Source organism: Plectrocnemia conspersa, unplaced genomic scaffold, assembly GCF_051122295.1.
Source record: "Plectrocnemia conspersa isolate PC_06_02 unplaced genomic scaffold, ASM5112229v1 ptg000004l, whole genome shotgun sequence".
Taxonomy (NCBI): domain Eukaryota; kingdom Metazoa; phylum Arthropoda; class Insecta; order Trichoptera; family Polycentropodidae; genus Plectrocnemia; species Plectrocnemia conspersa.
The window spans coordinates 20,249,393-20,270,304 of record NW_028277168.1 but is presented as its reverse complement, the minus strand read 5'-3'; the positions used below and the strand labels follow the sequence as shown (position 1 = coordinate 20,270,304).

The following is a 20,912-nucleotide window of genomic DNA, read 5'->3' as shown; positions in this document are numbered from 1 at the left end:
GAGACGAGTAGTGCTCTCTGAGGTGAATGTTGATCTAAGCAAATGTCAAATCTTTTATATGTTTACTCATAGGAAAGAATGCTTATCTAGAGTATGTCTTCTGTGTGAATCTTAATATGTGAAACCGTTGTGGTCGCTTACCAAATGTCTACAAAAGATACAAATAACAATAAATATATAAAGCTAATTATTGCGGTTAAGTACTTTTTGTTACAGATAATAATGGTTTTCGAAAGCCCGCTATGGTTATTGCAAATGGAAACACTTCATCAAACGTTTTTATCTACTTATTCCTCATGTGGCTGTCGTAATGTTTTTCTTCAAATATTAAAAAATATAAAAAGCATTGAAAATATAATTTCTTTATCAATGCTCAAGAGTAAACATAGAAAGATGATCATTATTAAATTGTATTTAATAAAAAATATTGTTTACTTACACATACATCCGATATAATTGATAACACATAAATAATAAAATTGAGCATTTATAAAATATTTTTCTTACTAATCACTCGACGGTGAATGGAGGTTATCTTCAAGTTGATGCACCGCTCGTATGCAAACAATCAGTCACCATGTACTGTATTGTTTTAAAAGCAGTCATTAGTAGAGCCTTCACCGGCTCATTTCTCTCATATTCAACATAAATTAACTGAGCATAAATATAACCTACCTACTTTAAACGCTTATCAGTCGTATCTAATGAAAGCATGCACCCGTGTAAACACATCATGTTACTCAAATCAGGATGAATTTGTAAAAACGATGGGAACCAATTACGGGAATGGCGCTAGCAGTTCAACTAGCAAACCGAGAATCAGTTACGAGAAGGACAATGTTGACGATAACATCCCACGTCCATTGAGCGATTCGACTACGTCTAGCTTGGACATGAACAGTATTGATGTGAGTTAAAGTTAAGGTACATAATCGTTTAATACATAATTAAAAATAAAATTATATATTGTAGATTGGCGAAATCACAGAAAATCCCGATACTACATTAATGAGCACTTCAGCGGTTCTATTTTACTGCAAATCAAAGGTATTATTGAGTGTATGATATTATAGTTAAGACTTAATATATACTGAGGAATGTAAGAATCGCATACTTTAATTACTGTAAAATTTTATCGTTAATAGATAATAATTATAAAATTAATTTAAAAGGCAGTGTTTACCAAATATTTTTCCTGCTGGTATCATAAATATTATTTACATTGCTTGACCAAACTAAACTAAACCAATATAGAAAAATATCAAGATTACAACCGTGTTAATATAAAGAAAACAAATATGTTTTACATTGAAAATATAAAAAAAAAATGTTTTTCTTATTTTTTATATAATATATAGAAATAGAAAAAGTATATCCATAAATGTACTTAATTCTTGCAGCTTTTGTCAGACGGAATTGTTTTAAAAGGAAATGTATTTTGCATAAACTTGTTGAACACTTCGGATATAAATTCTAGAAGTCAAATATTAGAATGTGTAGTGAGAAATTTTTCTATTCTTTCTTAAAAATATAGACACAACATATGACTATAGTGAGGTTTTTTTGATGAAAATAGTTGTAATTAATTTAATATTTTATCTATAAAATCAAGACTTCTTTTTTAGATCATATGAATCTTTAACTTAAAAAAGTATTTTTTACCTATAAGCTAACTAGGCTGAAGCCTAGAGCCTCAAAATCCAGGGAGTTCCAGCCGAGGTGAAGATTCACCAGGGCCGGTCCAAGGGGCACGCTGCACATGCGGTCTCTTGGGGCGCCAACTTCAGAGGGTGCAAAAAATCAATATAAAGGCGTAACATTTCCTTCAAAATTTTTCAATGTTGCTAAAAAATTTAAAATTTCTTGGTGAGTGTGCACACGATCAGAAACCACTAAGAATTAGAGAACACTTAAAATTGTTTCGTAGATCAGGGACGTTATTTTAGCTTTTTCCAGGTAGGGAGGCAAAAGTTAGTTAGTCAGTGGTCGTTTTTTAATATTTCGATTTCATTATGATTCATAGTATTTCGTTAAATGTCAAGCATTATTCTGAGCAAATTCAAAGGGGGGCAAATGGTTTCTGCTAAAAGCTGCCACTCCTCGAACGACGTCCCTGTATAGAATTCACGTCAAAAGCAATAAAATCGTGCTGTCGCAGTAGATTTGTGGTTCATATTAGGACTTTTTATATTAATATTACAACTTACAATAAATTATAATCGAATGAAGCATTTCAAAACTGAATTTTAAACCAATCGGAAGAGCGCAAAAAACAATTATCTCTTCTCAGAAGTCACAAATCCTCGTCAAAAGCAATAACTTAATAAATAAAATAATTGAGTGAAAGGGCTATTAAAAGATTGCTGCCAATCTGAACAACCTATCTTTGTGAACAAGCATTATCAAAGATGGTGTCAATAAAATCCAAAAATTGAAATCGCATTCAATTAGACATATCTTTGAATTGCATCATCTACAATTATGCCTAGGATTGCTGAATTAGTTATTAATGATAAAAATAATGTATCTGATGTGTAGAAAGGATATTGATTGATTCTGTACAAAAAGAAGTTGATTGTTTGCTTAATATTTTTTTGTAGACTTTTATAAATGTGCAACTTTAAAAATTTAGTATTTTTACTTACAACTTAACCGTGATTTTATTTTGAATTTTTATTTTTTAAATGTAATTACTTGTATTTTTAAATAAGTATATTTTCTATTTATAAAAATCTATATCAATTATTAGTATATAATTTGTATCACTATATAAAAAAAAATTTCTTGATTTTTGAAATGTTTTTAATTAATTTTTTTAAATATTATATCATATGTGTAACATTATTATCGACCTCTGCATAAGCTCGCCGAAATATGCCAATATGCTGCAGTTTCCCGATAATAACCATTATTGCAGCACAGTAAGAAACAAAAACAGCACACAATCATATTTTCGTGCGACGTATACGACTTTCTTCTTGTGACTCTCTAGCACGCATGAATGTTTGTGTAAAAAATTAGAAGCCGTGGCATACGCTGGCCTAAAGCCTATCTTCATCTCAACCCGTCTATGAATATGGCACATATTTAAATTTTATTACAGCAGTTTTAATAAAATATATACATTCTATGAAATTATGAATATTTTATTTTTTACATTAAAATATAATAGATACATATTTAATTATACTTTTCTCACATTTCACAACTCACGAATTTGGGAACTGCTAAACTCAGTAGAGATATTTTACAGATACTTACATATTAAATTTCAGTATCTTTATTAGCTTATCCTATTGAATTTTAAAATAAATTAGAGAATACCTATTAACACAATAATTATCATTTTCAGATTTTATATCCATATTTGAGATTTTTGGCTGTGATGGGCTTTCGACCTGCTTCTTTGGATCAATTACAAAACTCCAAGTTCTATTTGTTATTATCTCATTATCATACATTACAAATCACTATACTTGTGTGTTTAGGCTACATTTTACAATACATGTCATGCTTTCGGTAAGCACATCTTTAATTTAAAATTATGTTATTAAATAAAAATTATGCTTTTAAAACATTTTATGTTATAGAAGAGATAGAGGATTGATATATAATAATCTAACAATATACCAGCCGTATGAACATAAGCAATTATGCTACGGAAGTCCGACTTTCAGTTACATTCTACCGAGTACTCTACATTTCGCTGGTTATATATATGCCATATATTTATTTAGAATATCTGATAATGAACATCTGCAAAATCTTATGGAAAGAGTAAGTAATATTTTCTTTATTATTAAAGATTAATAATATAGTTAAATATGAAACTTTTCAGGTGTTTCTATTGTCGTCTTTTCCATCGCAAGGAACGCCGTATACGAGTCCAAAAAAGCTTTTGAGAATATTATGGTTGTACATCATTTTCAGCTTGATATGGATATTACTATCGTTGGTTAATACTTGTTTGATGCTAGCTAAAGTAACAGTGGAATTTCAATGGATAGGAGAAAAGTATTTGTCAAATTAAAATAATATCTATGTAATATTTGCTTTAAATAAAATTATTTCAGTTATTACAAATGGAAATTATCAGCTAAAATTGTACTCATAATCAGCACGCTGTGTCACGATATGGTAGAGGCAACGATAGTAACGAATTATTGCTTACAAGCTCAACTTTTAACGGCACATTTGCAATATCTGAGAAATCGCTTACTGACTCGCACAATATCACCACTGGATTGGATGAGGGTATGTTTTTAAAAAAAAGATAAGATCCCGGAAAGATTATTAGATTTTTTTTATTTTATTACAATTGTTATAAAATAGATTATTGTAGCATTCTAGAATATTTTTATCATATAGCAATCCAATTCTGAGATCGTAAAATAACATTGCAAATATTTTTTAACATGCTAAAGCCATAAATTATATTATACATTTATTTTGCTCCACATTAACTGTTTTCACCCACCGACGACTGAAGTTTAAAATGCTATTAAACATTTTCTAAAATAAAACACACATTAGATGTAAATTAACTATGTTTCAATTTTGATTTTAAACAACGCACAGATTAAAAACCATTGATAATACATGTAGCAATACAAGTCAAAACTATTTTGCCTTATAACTCTGCGTTCCGCGGAATTCTCGAAAAACTGCCTGTTATCACACAGCAGGTGGCCCAAAATCGATCTGTTAAATAATTATTAATAGAAAGGGCTTTAAGTGTTCTAGAGCTACACGAAAAAGCAAATTTTTGTATACTTTTTAAAAGCTTGTATTTCCACTACTCAAAATAAAATCTTTATTTTTTAATACATTTGTAGGCTCATTGTATATCAGGATTGAAAAATGGCTTTTATTTTTGTTTTGATATCCAAGTATATTTATTTATTTTATCCATCATTTTAAATATTTAGTATTAGAAGAAACTGCCATATGAAGATTTCGTTTTATTTTATTACTTTTACGTAACTAGTACTAATTATAATGTTAAAATAATAATATACTAATTAATTGATCTCTCAATTTTTGTGAGAGAAATGTATGAAACCATCCTAATTTTTTTCTATGAGATTCTTTCCTTTAACCTTAATTATAATCCATAATATTGAATTTCATTTTCTAAAAGGAGATTGCGGAATTTAAAAAGCTTCTGCGGCATTTGAATGAAGTATTAGCGCCCGGAGTATGCCTTTTCCTAATAGTGAATATATGCTGGACGTTCTCAAGCCTAATTTGCTTATTAAAGTTGGATAAAGTCAACTCTTATGTATCTCCAATTAGCATCACAAGTATACTGAACCAAATACTTTGGACTCTGGCAGCGATTATTCCATTTATTTCAGTCAGTATTTTGGATAAATTGTTTCAATCATAAAACGGTGGGTCATAAGTTTGTTTACTTTTTGAAGGCTGCGAGATTAACGAGAACTTGTTCTATGATACAATGTGTCGGGCACGAGATCATCGTGAGGCCTTTTCTTCACCAAGAGACGCCTCAAGAAGATTTGAACGCCGTACTTTTGTACGCGTCATCGTTGCAATTGTCGGCCAGGTTGTTTCGACTTCCGGTGACCGGAAGATACTTGTGTTTTACGTTTATGATAATCAGTGCAATAATATTGATATTGGGAATGTGCCATTATATTGAAATATGATATATTTAATATTTTAAAATGTTTTACAATGTGATAATTGATATGTGTTTGTGCGTAATTTAATTAATTATTAATAGTACAAATGTTTTTAACTTCTAATATTTATGGATTATTAGAAAAGTGTTTTGAAATAAAATTGAATTTTAATTTTTAAATTATTTATTAATTTTTTAAATGTAATTAAAATAGATACATATTTGAATAGCAAATACTTTATTAGCATTATTTAAGAAATAATAAATTATTCCGTTAAAATGTTGCTATTGTACATTATTACTCCCATTGACGTCCTTTTCATTATATTATAAAATATGTGTTATAATATACAACACAATACATTCAAATTGGACTAGTATAAATAAACAATAGATATAAAAAATAATCATTCATTAGATTTTCCATATTTGCGCGTTTTTCTTTTTTTCTGTTTCTTTACGCCGTTGAAATGCGGTTTCGCTACTGATTCTGAATCAGGTATCCTAACCTGCCTTTCTCTTCTATTTTGTTGTTTCTCACTTTTTCTGGCATCATCTTTTTCTCGCTTATTAACAAATTTAGCAGCCATAGAATGAACTAGGGGATTTTTAGCAGCGGCCATTTCTTTATCTGTTATATCGACTTCTGGTACTTTCTCATCGATTTTGGGATTCATGAGCAGCTCTATTGCGGGATTCATGCCTCTAAACGAGAAACGTCCGTCTGTGAGATCGAGTAGCTTAGAAAACGACGGTTCTTTAGGAGCTCGTCCTTTGCCAGACTCTATTTGAGCTCCAACTGCGGCGAGCAGAGTAGCGGCAGTGGCAGCTTCTGCTTCGCGTTCGTATCGCTCACGAGTACGTTTCATGAAACGCATCTCCAGGACTCCCTTCGATAATTTAACTTGTTCTTTTCTTCGAGACATCGTCAATCAGTAAAACGCACGAGGTTCGGACAAACGTCAAACGTCAAAATAATATTGCCAGTAGAAAAAATACAAAAACTAAAAAAGATAAAAACTAAATTTTGTCCCCTAGATTAACTCTGCCTTTTGTTCTGTTATAAAAATCAATCACCGGTGGTTGTTTGTTTTTGCTGCTTTCCTTATATGTATTAAAAACTTTTGTACTGAGCAACAGCACCGTGTGAATTTTTTTGAAACACATGACGCCAAGCACATGTTATCAGCAAAACCAAACATACTACTATGCAGTTCTTTCAACTTATCCTTTAAAAACTCCTTCGGTATTTCCTGCTTGTTAGCCCTCAATGTACCGGTAAAAAATAAATCGTATTGTAATAGACATTGAGCTAAAGGAATAGATGTGAAAAAATTGTCTGTGCTAATATTTCTCTTGGTATCGTTATATTTTGGTTTCATGTTCTTGACGACTCTCATCCCTTATCTTTTATTATTGATCATGCTCTGCAAAATAATATATATATATATATATATATATATATATATATATATATATATATATATATATATATATATATATATATATATATATATATATATATCTGTCATATTTTTTATCATAAAAAAATGTTGATATCACACTTATAGGGATGTTTTGTATTTTCATTACACTCCGATAAATTTGGCATATTTGATAAGAGCAAAAAAGAATGAAAATTTGTTATTACTGATTTTATAATAAAGAATAGTAGCAAATGTAAACGTTAAAAGTACTTGCTTCGTAATTGCAATAATTTTCCTCTGATTCCGATTCGAACATTTCCGTTGCGTCTTCGTTATCCAAGAGAAATTCAACACGTTCGTTAAGGAGCGTTCCCACTGTGACGGTGATGGCAGGATTTTATTGCTTTTGACGTGAATTTTTGCCTTCTGAGAAGAGATAATTGTTTTTTGCACTCTCCTATTGGTCAAAATTCGGCTTAGGTATACTATATTCGATGTTCACTTTTGGCAAGTCGTAATATTGTTATAAAAACTCTTAATATAAACGTAGATAACCGAGCGTTTTCACTGCGACGGTTACGGAACGATTTTGTTGATTTTGTCGTAGATTCTAAACAGGAACATACTTTTACTACTTCGGTAATATTAGCCAAATTTGACATAATCATAATAAAATAATTAAATATATTTTTAACGAAATGTAGGGTATTAGCTTCTGGAGAAAATAACAACTTTCAAATATATATTTATTTAATATGTAACACATAGATATTTAGATAGTAAACCCAAAAGGCTATGCAACCATCCAAGGACGTCATTTGGGGGTGTGGGAGATGCAGGTGGGGGCATTTCCCTCATTGAATTCGGCCAGAAAAATAGATGTCATTAAATGAAATGCTTTGAATCTTAATGAAATCGAAATATTAAAAAGATGATCACTGACTGGCCAACTTTTGCCTCCCTCCTCTGGGAAAAACTGAAAGGACGTCTCTGCAAAGATGAAGGAAAAACATTAAGACTGAAAAATTTTTTAAAAGTAATTTTTATCAAGTTTTTCTTATTTATTTTGTCATTTTTCTGTGTTGATTTATAGAATTTTTATTTTCAGTAATTAAATTTAAATTATTATTTCATGTTGACCTCACCTATACATAATTAAAGCGATATTTATGAATATTCCAATTTGAAATCACTCATTTTTGCACGTGTATATTCTACGCAGCACAGTAACTAGCGGATTTATTTGGCACAGTAAAGAAAAGGTTAAGTAATATTCTAATTTAAAGCAATGGTCAGTCAATTATGATTGAATCAATTATGAACTTTGTGTGAAAAGTAAATTTAATATCAGTAGTGGCAACACCTGATGACAGTCACTGTCAGATGAATGACTTGGGCCGCGGAAAATGAGTCATTCAAATGTCGTCTTATCGAATAGTGACTGTTTTATAACCCTTTTTAAATTCTGTGAATCATAATTTATAGTGCCATTAAACAATTCGATCGCATAATGTTTTTTATATAAACGACGCGCGCCAATCAATTATAAGTGTAGATAAAAAAATAAATGTATAAAATAAATAAATATAATGGAGAACGTTTGTTTATGGCGAGGATTGAACTTTTTAGAAATCTCCGAAAAATCGGCCTTCACTGAAAAACCGTACAAGATATGCGTCGTCAACAATGTGTTGTTTGTTTTAACTACAAATTTAAATTTATATAAAACGCATTTGGACGAATCCGTGCAAGTTTTAGAATTTGACAAAATCCATAATGTGTGCGCGACGGATATCACGTCTGACGGCTCGCATCTGTTTTATCTCGATTCATATGGGCAGTTGTTCAAATGCGATCCGGAAGCGACCAACGCTCGCCAAGAGATCGTCATCAGAGAAGAAGCAGAGAATTGTCCACACGGCCACAAAACACCCAGTCGTAAAGTCAAAATTAAATCAATATTTACAGGAGGGTTCGGCATGTTGTATATAAGTGAATCCGGTCAGTTATGGGCTTCCGGATTAATGCCACAGTTAAACATTGATTCTCAAGCTCCAGTCAAAGTTACGTTCTTCGAAGGCCGCTCAGTGTATCACGCAGCAGTTGGTGAAAAATTTGCTATTGTCGTAGCCCGTAAGAACGTCTGCGACGATGAGATCGAGAGCGATAACGAAGACGTGTTTTATTCTGGATGCGTGGAATGTCGGAACAGTAGATTATCATCTCCCGGATCTCAGTTGTCGTTGATTGAAACGTGTCCACTAGGAATTCAGATGAGTAAGTCGAGCGAAGATACTAGTAGCGCTTCTGCGGCTCAAGAAAAACAAGCCGTATTACAAACGCACACTGAAGATTCAAGCTCTTCGACTGAAGATTCAGAATTGACTAAAATACACTTCGACGAATGCAAGTTAACTGTCAACGATTCCAACATGCAATCTGAAACGGATAGTGAAAAAAATAGGAGTAATAACTCGTTGAATTTATTAAAATCTGAGGAAGAGAAGCATAATATGATTTTCATTAACACCGAAGCGGCTAAACAATTTTTAACTAAGCAGCTCTCGTGGGTTTCAGCAGGCGAAGATTATTTAGTAGAATGTACCGAAAAGCCGACGAGAATTATTAAAGAAAACGTATCTAATCTTACGAATCTGGTCGTCGTCGGAGTTAAAACTGTCGGCGATAAAGTAGCCACTCTTTCGAGACACATGAGCGGCAGTAGCGAGACTAACGAGAATACCGGTGCAGCTGAGAATTTGAACGGCGACGAGCTCAACTCGATCATGTATTCTTTAACTAGTTGTAAGTTAGACGATCTTCAAATGTCTTCCAGTACGGTGAGCGATAAGGAGTTCTCTCAGAGCGCAATCAACGATAAAGCAAACATCATCGTAAAGACCGGTCAGAATTTATTGAACGCCGAGATATGGGCGTGGGGTAGCGCGGATCACGGTCAACTCGGAACTGGCGATAACATTAAAAGAATGCAGCCGAGTTTAGTGTCTAGATTAGCAAACTTAGGGATACATAGAGTATCGTGTGGAAAATCGCATTGTGCGGTCTTAACGTTGGACGGGAGAGTCTTCATTTGGGGTAGGAACTTTTGGCATCAAGTCACGACAGACTCGAACGAAGATAAAAGCAGTCCGATTCAATTCGCAGGAAATACGAACACGGATAGAGCCAGAGATTTAGCTTGCGGAGAAAATCATTCACTGATATTTACACTCAACGGTAACATATTCTTTCAAGGGAACCACGAGAACGAACTTACGGAGAATGTAATAAAATTGAACGAATCGATTGTTGTACATAAAAAATTAACGGAATCAAAACATTGCGTTCAGACGAAACAATTGAAAAAACGCAAAGATTTTTATTCTTGTCTATCGAGCGATCTTAATTTTAATAATCGTATAACGTCGTCGAAGGCTATCAGTTGCTTTTATAACTATCCGCATCCGAGCGACGAAAGTCCTTTAGTACAAGATTTAGCAATAGAGCAACAATTCTTAGAAGAGACGATCTTAGTACATCAACTGCTCATTAAACCGCTCTTAAAAAAGACAAATCTCTTAGGTTCCGATTCTAAATTTTACGATAAGCTCTGCAGCAGTTATGCCAATATAATGTATTTCACGGCCGTTAACGTTTTATCATTCTGGAAGTATACAGATTACAATAAAAAAGCTGTGGAAACGACTCTAATACAAAACAGCGATGAACACATATCATTATATAAAAAATATCTTAGTTGCATAAGCGATATATTATCAATTGGTGGTTTTTATCAAATTTCAACACATATTGATATACCGAATATATTGCAAAACATGTACAATGATAAACTACCGTCCAATATGCAGAAAAACCCGAAGAAAATAGCCGAAGCTGTTATTTCATGCGCATTACTACATCCGTTAATGAGATTGAACACCTATAAATGCATGATGCAGTCTATCCTCCGCTACAACTCCAGCAATCCGAATCATGATATTAAAGCGTTCACTGAGCGTAAATTATTAGAAGTTCTTTCTAAATGGGACGCTCTAAACGACGAGCAAGAAAAGAAAAAGAAAGAAGCGGAGGCTACGAGAACGTTTTGGGAAACGACTGGTAAAACGATCGAATCGCTTCGTACGCCGGAACGACGACTCATACGCGAATCAAAAAATCAACCCCTGTCCTTATACCATTGCGGACGATTCAGTTCTCACTGGTTTGTTCTCTTGAACGATATATTATTACATTTGAACGGTAGTATTCAAAATGTGCATAATCTGGCTACTCTATGGGTCGAACCCGTCGCCGATAACGATTCCGTCCAGAACGGCATTCATTTGATAACTCCCGAGGAGACGATCACGGTGATAACGCCCACTTCTCAAGAAAAGAACGAGTGGCTACAAGCTCTGCAGTCGGCCGTGAAGATGAACTTGAACAAAAGTCATTGCGCTCAACCGCCGCTGGTTAGAACAGCGATTTATACGTTCACGAATAAGAGTCAGTTTTATAAAGAAGCTAAGTATTCAGGAAGATGGCTTAACGGAAAGATGCACGGTATGGGTAAAGTGGAGTGGCCTGATGGTAAAAATTATTATGGAATGTTTAACAACAATCAACTAAACGGACACGGAAAAATGGAGATGCCAAATATAGGTAAATATAGTTCATTGAATAATTGAAACATGTCGTGGGAAGAATGATTAAGCACTCAAAGCTCAACTTGACGATTGAGTGAATCATTTATGCTCATAAAAATCATTTTAGAATATTATCACAATTTTTAATACCGTTTTTAATTGAAATTAAACTTAGAATTAAACGTGAATGATTGATATGGGAAGAAATTAAAAATAAGAAGATTCTAACAAATTTAAAACGATATTTAGTTCTTTAATTGCCAAAGTCCAGTATACTGGCATTTGTTACTTTTGCGAGACTCGTCGGATCCAACATCATCATTGAAGAATGAATCATTTTCTTTTATATGATTTATATGATTTTCTATAAAACCCTTCTGTAGATCGATATTCTGAAACAATTTTAACTGAATGTACATCACCAAACTATATTTGTTCATCCTTAGTTTAATATTCGATAATATTTATGGCATTTTGAAAGAATCTGATAAATATATTTTGGCTGTCAATTAACAATTTAACAATACAGTTAGATTAAATCCTGTATATTCTGAACCAACATTTAAAATACGTTTTTTAGTATGTTTACTAATCTTTTTTATTTGAACAAACTTTCTAAACGGTTCAAAATGAAACATTATCTGGTAAGAAGTTACTTTTTTCATTTTGCTGCGTGGAAAAATGTGGCATCGGTCTTTTAAAGGGCTTAGGCGTAGTACCACAAGCCCTCTGTTAAGGACAGGCCCTCTGAGAGCCTCTGAGAGGGACTACCGATTCTGAGAGCGTTGATAGGAGTCTCTCTGCATAGTTGTAGCCTGTGGGGAGTTGGATCGACTAAGGGCGTAGCCCAGGTGGCAGACCTTCTGCGGAGTTGTGATCTCTGCAAGCACTTTGGGTATCGGTTCTCGGATACTGTCACTGGGCGACGGCGACGGACAAATGCAAATCCTATTTTTATCGTTTTATTTATTACTATGGCCTTATTTTTTTTAATTACCATGAATAACTACATATTACATACATACATACGAAAATATTAGTCATATTTCTTAGAAACGAGCTAAAAGATAAAAACATTAAACGGTCTAAACATGATATATAATATATATTTTACTTATCATTTGTGTATAATTAATCATAAAATATTATTTAAACCGTTTGATTTTTTTATTCAAGAACTTTTGAGAGCTACCAGAAACGAAAAAAAAGCATGTCGCCCACATGACCATCACCCAGTTGTCGCATACTGACCGGTTCTCCAGGAGCTTAACCGACCAAGAGCAGAGCCTCGCTCGGATTATCAGTTATTACATGATATTCTTTGTTTTTGAGGAAATGGAAGAATTATCAGAATTTCCATTGATCCATCTCTATATCTTGCTGTGCTATTGAAGTTTCATTATATTTTCCGTCTGTATCACGTGCTGGCCGCCACATTGCTATAAAATGCTGTGAAATGAAATGAAATCGTTTTATAATTAAGAGAAATACTCCTCGGTTTATGTTACATAATTTGTTTTTGTATTTTACTCAAAAGTAGTAAATGTGATATGTCTCTGATTTTAAACATTTACATATAATTTATCTGAGTTTATCTACATTTCTGACATTGATGAACAGTTGCTCTTTAACAGGGAATTATTTTAAGAGACATGTGCATTCAAATAAATACTTTGTTCCATAAAATTGTTTGTGCATTTGTGTAAGGTAAATCTTCGGATTTTTTTAGTTATTCATAGGGTGTTCACTTCTCTGACCAACAGTGTTGCATGTTGCATAAACAATTCGTTTTATAGAATGACTATTTTATATATTGCTCATTTTAATTATCCTCATGCTAAACTAAATTGATTAAAGTTCTGACGCAATATTAATGATTTAGGAACATACGAGGGTCAATGGAAGGATAATTTACAAAACGGATTCGGCGTCATGAAATACGTCTCTGGTGATATTTACGAAGGATATTTTAAGGAAGGACTCGCTCACGGTTACGGCGTTAGAAAACAAGGTGACTTTACGTGTGCCACGGCAAATATTTACATGGGAGATTGGGTGCAAGGAGTACGGCACGGTTACGGAGTCATGGATGATATTGGAAAGGGGGAAAAGTATCTCGGAAGTTGGAGCGATAATAAGAAGCATGGATGCGGTCTTATAGTGACCTTAGATGGTATATATTACGAAGGAGTGTTCGCTAATGACGTATTAACGGTAAGTACATGTCAACTTAAGTGTTATAGATTTATCGGTTTGCTAAATAATGTACGGATTTTTGAATAGGGTCATGGAGTTATGATATTTGAAGATGGGACTCATTACGAAGGTGAATTTAGATCTGCTGGTGTCTTTAGCGGTAAAGGCACATTAACGTTTTCAAGTGGTGATAAAATTGAAGGCGTTCTGAACGGAGCTTGGACTGATGGAGTCAAAATAAGTAGTGCCGTATTACATATGAACGTGTCTAATCCAGCCTTATCGCCTAATTCGAAACCGAGGTATGTGTATTATATAATAAACACCCACATCTGCGTAAAATGCTCTGAACTTGTAAAATATAACTACTATTATTAGTGTTGCATAAAACCGTTTTTACGCCGGCTTTTTGGTGTAATATTAAAGGCTATCATATATAACATAAAGATATGATAAATATTGCAAAACCAAAAAATCACAATGTCCTGTTGCATGTTATATAGAGGAAAAAATTGACTAGCTGCTTTGATAAATTGTATTTCTAGAATGTTTTTTTAAAGTTAGCGTAATATTCATTTAGATAATAAAATTCTATAAATATTTCCCTAGAAATATGTGTGAATGAATAGTTGGACAAATATTCTAATAATAATCTGTATTCAAATATTCGGATTGGAGTCTTTAACCACAATTAGGGATTGCAATACTGGTGTAATAATTTGTTTTTCTGAAATCTGTACATCTTATTTATTGAAAACAATATCTCCATGGTTTAGAACTACGAAAACGACGATGCCCAGATTGCTTAAAAGCAAAAGCGGAGAATAAAATGATGCTCATTGTATAGGAATAACATAAGTAGTTTTATTGGGGTAGAATATCAAAGTGGAATAATATTATCCCTTTTAGTCCAAGAAAGCTAAAATATCGGCCCACCCTACCTATGCAAAATTCCAACGGCTGATATTTCGGCGCAATTTTTTAAAATTTAATTTAACGTGTTCGATATTTTTGTACGATATGCGCGATATGCCAACATATTAGGAACACATTTGCTTTATCTCAGGCAAGTCTAACGATACATAACAGTTCCCAGTATTTATATTTTGTAACAGAGAATTAACTGCGCCGCTGCGCTCCTTTTTTTATGATAGGGATGGCTGGCGAAGTGAAAACAAAAGCAGGTATTACATACACGAATTTATTTTTATCTCGTCTCAATATTTATATTTAAATAGAAAACGTATTTGAAAAATTGTCGAGAAATATGTTTTTTTAAAATAAAAATTACAATTGAAAATAAAGCTATTTTAATGTTATTTTTTTCTGTTACCAATTAAAGATATATTTTACTAGATGATATTTTAAATATAAGTAATAATTAAAATATGTTGATGCGTGGGTTTTTTTACATAGTAAATGAATAAATATGAAAAATTTAATCTTTTTTTATTGTTGAAACAACTAAATATTATTGATTTTTATTACCATGCATCATTGAGAGTACACAGAAAAAGTTTCAAATTTTTAAAACACATATAAAACATAATTTATTTAAAAATGCAAATCAATGATTTTTTCAACAAAATAATTTGCAAATGTTGGGGAAAATTATCTAGGACTAAAAGGATTATTTATTCTATAATATTTACATAAACATTTATATCTCAAATTTAATTATTGTTATTTTTAACATGAATAGAAATTAATAAGTATACGAGAGATAAACTTTTCGAAAATAAATATTATTGCGATATTCTAAAATAACTATTAAATATGCAATAATTAAAATAATATAAATAAATCACACCTCAACCACAAAAATATCACAATTATCAATCATATAAATCTGTTACAATTTTCTACACACTTCTTTCTCATAAAGTTCTTTTGGATAATCATAACTGACAAAAAATAATGAGTAATATAAAAATATATTTTATTAGAATAAATTGACAGTGGTGCTCTAAGAGCCTCTGGTATAAAAATTTAGGAGGCATTCAGAAGCAGTCGATCAAAGACGATAATTTGTCAAAGATGACGTTGTCCTAGATTTGTTGTTCCAAAAAAAAAGATTTGATGTTTGTAAATATTTTTTATAAAAAGTTTCGAAAATATTTTTTTTATATTGAATGAAGTGTTTTAATTAAAATAATTTGTAATTTATTATATCGAAACAGTAGTTGCTGGGGTATTTGAATGCTTTAGTTTTGCTAATTTGTAAACATGGTGAATCATGCGAGCAATATTAGGATTATTTTTTCGATCGATTAATTAAAATAAAGTCAATACCGGTATTGCCTGATTTTTATTTTGGTTATACCGGTATTATTGCAATCCCTAATCATAATTAATACTTTTTAGTTCGTTTGGAAAATTGTGCGTTCTTCCGAATCAAAAATGGAATGGTCTCTTCCGACAATGCATTCAACAAATCGGCATACCGGATTCGATTCTGACACCCCTGGGAAATCACATAGTCAACGTTCGGACTCCAATAAGCAACAAAAAAGTATGGCAAAATGTTGCTGTGTCACTATCGCACGCGAACAAAGACAGCAGCATCGGATATGCGAAAAGTGCAATGATGAAAAGCATTAACTTGGACACGGAGCAATTGAACATGATTCCTACATTTGGTCAATCGACTCTAACTCTGGACTCGTTCAACGAGATCAAAACTTATCTGAATAAAGTGAGTAGAAATATTTAAAATCATGCAATAGTATTAAATTGTTACATTATATTTATTGCAACAGGCATGCGAATTATCTGCTCATCCTCTCGGACGTCTCGTGGCTGGTGTTTGTGCAGCTTTTTGCACTTCTTACGGTGGTGTGCGAGTTCATCCTCTGTTATTATCGCATGCCGTATCGGAGTTGGCATGCGTAGCATCTAGATTGTACACAATCATACAAATTTTGTTTCCGGCCTTGCCGACACTAGGCGAACACTTAGTATTGAACGAAGACGATGATGATTTAGATTGGTAATAATATAAAAAAAAACTTAAATGATAATGGAACATGTTAGAATAACGTGTCTTTTTATCAACAGCGGTGAAGTTGTTTCTGTTTCAAACGTGGTTCAGCCTTTGTTGCTTCCGCGAGTTCATTCTTCTCTGCACGTGTTATACGCACTGCATCATCAACGAGAAGATGTCGCTTATTGGAAACGACTTTTAAAGTGGAATCGACAGACGGACATAACTCTAATGGCTTTTCTCGGCATTGATCAGTAAGTATTTAAATATTATATTTTACATAGCAATTGAAATATCTTGTATGATATTATTTATTTTGATCCAGCCTTATTAGTCTATTAATTTATTTAATTTTATGAATCATCAGGAAATTCTGGATCGATCACGTCACTAAGCCGCCTACGTCTGTGCCATCAACTCCAATTAAAGAGCAGCTGTTTTTTGAAGCAGTCGACACGTTGCAACAATTGAAAACCACATTTTCGCCGATGGAAAAATTGCGCGTCATTAAAAATACATTCCAGCAGATGACGACTGTTGTTCAGAAACAATTAGGTATGATTTCAATTTAAAACAATTTTAAATCAATAAATATCTTATCGATTTAATCTCTTTAGGCGAAAATTATCTATGGACAATGGATGAGCTGTTTCCTGTCTTTCATTTTGTTGTCGTCAGAGCTAGGATTTTGCAGCTCGGTTCGGAGATTCACTTCATCGAAGACTTTCTGGAACCTTGCATGCAAAACGGAGAGCTCGGCATAATGTTCACTACGTTGAAGGTAATAAATAAATAATAAAACACTCTCATTGATTATTTTAACACGTTTTATATTTTCAGGCATGCTATTATCAAATATTGCAAGAGAAAGTTACCATCTGCGATTAAATCTCATTGCAGACAAATATTATTTTCAATAGGTGTGAAAAGTATCAAATATCGATGCCAAAGAGGTGTTGTTATTATAAAATGATTATATAAGTTAATATGTACCTAAATAAAAAACTAAGAATGAAAGGCGAGTCATGAAATTTACATTAAGCATATCTGTTCTATTTCATTAAATTAGGTAACTTTTACTTGTCGCGTCTACTGTTATATATGATATAACATAATTTTAAGAGAAAATATTTATTTTTGATTAATTATTATAGATTTTGGTTGAGTCAATGTTAATTATGTGGGCAAGTGTTTAATGGCAAAAAATACAGGGGTGATCATTTGTGCGGTATTTTTGTAAATATAATAATGTCCATTATTTAGGTGTGTCCAAATTTATCAATTATGAATCTGATTCTCGTGTATGAATTTAACCATACTTGGGTAGCTTTGAAACTATGTATGATATTAAATTGCAACAGAGTTGCTCATTTTAAATTAGATTGTATTTTAAAATTACTATCATTGATTCAAAGACGATAGATCAAGTTAATGTTAAGATAGCGTATGAAAAACACTGAATTGTAGTGATAAATTTTAAGTGTCTGTTTTTATTATAAATAAAATGTTACCAAATAGATAAATAACGATTCAGGTTATGTATTTTTATCGAGATGTAAACAGGAAATTTGAGCATTGGAAAATTTGGGAATTCATTTTTTTTTTAATAAATAATTCGATGAAATGTGTTACTCTTACAAAATCAACATTAAAATAAACGAGATAACAACCAGTGGTTTCATTAGGAAAAAGAAATTTCATTTCACGGAGTATTACACTGCATTTGGGAAAGATATGTATACTTACTTGTAATATATTTTGAATAAACTATAAAAAATAGGTTGTTTACATATGTTCTTATAATGCAATATATTTTGTTGAGGCAGAATGATAGCAATCAAGATTAAAAAAAATATAGTATGTATTGTATTATTCGCTAATATTTTTGTGAAATTTAAATTTTTCCCAATTTTCGAAATATATCCAAGCTCACATCTCCAATGTTTTGACGTTCATTTTGTACAATCTTAGATCTCAAATTGTTAGACTGAACTTTTGTTGTGCTTAATAAGTTTTTTGTTAAAAGTTGTTATTTTGTATAATTATAGAGCTACTCGTTACTTTATAAACCTTACATTATTTTCAAGAACACATTGTTCAACAAAAACTTATATATTGATATGATTTGGCAATATGTGATTAATTGCAAATACATATTGTGATTTTTTAAAGTTGCGTCCAAATCATAATTTAACTGTGTATCTGTGAAATATTTCACAATTTTCCACTTTAGTGATTAGTCATAGCCATATTTTGTGGTGCTCATTATCTATTGTATTTAAAAAATGTATATTTTAAGACAGTTGTTATATTATGCACATATTAAAAATTATTTACAGATTTTTTTTCTATATTTAAATTACTAGTTAAAAAGATGGCCTATCCATATTAACATACTTGTATCAAAACTATGACCCAATATTTTATGCATTTTTTAATGTTATTCCACATATCCTGACATGTTTGAACAAATCACGAAAAGCTTTATTTTGTAAATGTACCTGAAGATTGAACGTATAATATAAGAAAATACATATAATAAAACCGTTTTATCATTATATCAAGAAAACCAGCTGTTTGTGTTAATACTATTTATTTCATTCCTGTAAAATAACATACCAAACGTTTTTACTTCATTTGTACAACATCATATCAAAATGTACACCATAAATACAAATTTTCATTATAATAGGTAAATATTACCTAAACGTGATATTTTGCTGCTATTTCGAATCTAGTGTTAAAGTCTTTGTTTCAATTTCATATATCATATTCATATATAATACATTAATTTTTTCTTCGATTCCATTATTTTAAAAGAACGTTACCCTATCGTCGTTATAAAAAAAATATTTTCTCTTAGAACAGGTCAAAATTTCGTCGTAATTTTAGCCATATCAAATATATCATTGTTTTCAAAACCTAATGACGGCAAACGTGAGTGTGTGTGATGCTGTAGTGTTCGAATGAACGATGACGGGAAACGCGAGTACAATCATGCTGTTTTCCGATACAAATGCACATCTACCTAATCGTATCGTTTAATTAAAAATATTACATTTTATTCATCTTACATCGTTAATTTATAATAATTATTATTTTATTACCTTGTAGTGATACTATTTATTTACATTTAATTAAATTCATTTTTATAAAAAATCGGCATGGGCATCGAATGCCAAAAAATAACCGGAGATGCACCACTCGTACCTGAATTAAAAAATAAAATATAATCATCATATCGCGTTAACAATCATCATCAGCGAAACAATCGGACAACGTAACTACTAGATCTGATGTAATTAAAATTATAAATATAAAATCTAACAATACGACGCATTTCAAATCAGGTGGAGACACTTACATACACACTATAGATAGCAACTATTGTACTTATTTAAAAAATCTTGATAGTCGCCAATAACAAGAGTGAGATACTACGTTGGTGTGGGCATATAAAAAAATAACTCGAAAGAACGTCAATATCACAAAATAATCATATTTTAAAAATCACATGGTATAACATTAAATGTAATCTGACATCGCGCATAGTAAAAAATATTACATTTTTTTTTGTATACAATATATTATTATTACACATCTCAAAAGTGAAATTAGTTATATAGATACATCAGTTCAAGCGAGATAATACAATTTCGTTATGCGTACATTATTTTTTTATTTAAAGTTTTTTGCCATAAACATATTGAATAATACACATTTAACTTATTCATTATATACATAATTATTATGCTTGAAATCAGTTCTTCCTTTAAATTACACCATTAATATTAATTTTTTAAAAGTATATGATAAGGCCACTAAATCATAGCGCATAAATATACATATATAGAGTTCATTTCAGAGTGCAGTCGGACATTCACCAATTACTATAATTTAGACTCGTTTCGAAAAGCAAAATTGTAATACATATATAATATATAGATTTAGCTCGCGTCTTACAAAATATATAAGATTTTTATATTTAGCGAAAAACTGATAAGCCTAGAAGGTAA

At 31.6% G+C, this 20,912-nt stretch overlaps 3 protein-coding genes across 6 annotated transcripts; 2 read left to right on the top strand and 1 right to left on the bottom strand.

Annotated features, from left to right (window-relative positions):
• Positions 1 to 570: 570 nt before the first annotated feature.
• Positions 571 to 5,824, top strand: GrlHz (Gustatory receptor-like Holozoa). 2 transcript variants are annotated; one of them, XM_088185028.1, is made up of 8 exons: positions 571 to 908; positions 973 to 1,047; positions 3,353 to 3,519; positions 3,591 to 3,777; positions 3,839 to 4,014; positions 4,074 to 4,254; positions 5,144 to 5,356; positions 5,424 to 5,824. In XM_088185028.1, exons 1-8 carry the CDS (start codon positions 705 to 707, stop codon positions 5,667 to 5,669), a joined length of 1,449 nt encoding a protein of 482 aa, XP_088041154.1. In that variant the 5' UTR covers positions 571 to 704; the 3' UTR covers positions 5,670 to 5,824. The 2 variants fall into 2 exon arrangements, with proteins under 2 accessions (XP_088041154.1, XP_088041153.1); XM_088185027.1 differs by having other exon boundaries at positions 5,141 to 5,356.
• Positions 5,811 to 6,639, bottom strand: Mpp6 (M-phase phosphoprotein 6). The gene has a single exon (XM_088185046.1). It carries the CDS (start codon positions 6,568 to 6,570, stop codon positions 6,052 to 6,054), a length of 519 nt encoding a protein of 172 aa, XP_088041172.1. The 5' UTR covers positions 6,571 to 6,639; the 3' UTR covers positions 5,811 to 6,051.
• Positions 6,640 to 8,484: 1,845 nt separating this feature from the next.
• Als2 (Amyotrophic lateral sclerosis 2) lies at positions 8,485 to 19,465 on the top strand. 3 transcript variants are annotated; one of them, XM_088185002.1, is made up of 9 exons: positions 8,485 to 11,733; positions 13,600 to 13,931; positions 14,001 to 14,215; positions 16,278 to 16,608; positions 16,673 to 16,902; positions 16,971 to 17,150; positions 17,264 to 17,451; positions 17,514 to 17,677; positions 17,737 to 19,465. In XM_088185002.1, the coding sequence occupies exons 1-9, from the start codon at positions 8,661 to 8,663 to the stop codon at positions 17,782 to 17,784; spliced, it is 4,761 nt and encodes a 1,586-aa protein (XP_088041128.1). In that variant the 5' UTR covers positions 8,485 to 8,660; the 3' UTR covers positions 17,785 to 19,465. The 3 variants fall into 3 exon arrangements, 2 of the variants coding, with proteins under 2 accessions (XP_088041128.1, XP_088041129.1); XR_015809427.1 differs by lacking the exons at positions 14,001 to 14,215; positions 16,278 to 16,608; positions 16,673 to 16,902; ... (2 more) ...; positions 17,514 to 17,677; positions 17,737 to 19,465 and adding an exon at positions 12,894 to 13,020 and having other exon boundaries at positions 13,600 to 13,819; XM_088185003.1 differs by lacking the exons at positions 13,600 to 13,931; positions 14,001 to 14,215; positions 16,278 to 16,608; ... (3 more) ...; positions 17,514 to 17,677; positions 17,737 to 19,465 and adding an exon at positions 12,894 to 13,101.
• The last annotated feature ends 1,447 nt before the right edge of the window (positions 19,466 to 20,912 follow it).

What these genes read in the sequence shown, in the direction of transcription:
- Als2 (XM_088185002.1), top strand. Translation starts at nt 8,661, where the DNA reads ATGGAGAACGTTTGTTTATGGCGAGGATTGAACTTTTTAGAAATCTCC. An exon ending in TCGCTAATGACGTATTAACG is followed by an intron (nt 13,932 to 14,000) that starts GTAAGTACATGT and finishes ATTTTTGAATAG; the next exon opens with GGTCATGGAGTTATGATATT. An exon ending in TCGCCTAATTCGAAACCGAG is followed by an intron (nt 14,216 to 16,277) that starts GTATGTGTATTA and finishes AATACTTTTTAG; the next exon opens with TTCGTTTGGAAAATTGTGCG.
- GrlHz (XM_088185027.1), top strand. Translation starts at nt 705, where the DNA reads ATGAAAGCATGCACCCGTGTAAACACATCATGTTACTCAAATCAGGAT. An exon ending in TGGACATGAACAGTATTGAT is followed by an intron (nt 909 to 972) that starts GTGAGTTAAAGT and finishes TATATATTGTAG; the next exon opens with ATTGGCGAAATCACAGAAAA. An exon ending in CACCACTGGATTGGATGAGG is followed by an intron (nt 4,255 to 5,140) that starts GTATGTTTTTAA and finishes ATTTTCTAAAAG; the next exon opens with GAGATTGCGGAATTTAAAAA.
- Mpp6 (XM_088185046.1), bottom strand. Translation starts at nt 6,570, where the DNA reads ATGTCTCGAAGAAAAGAACAAGTTAAATTATCGAAGGGAGTCCTGGAG.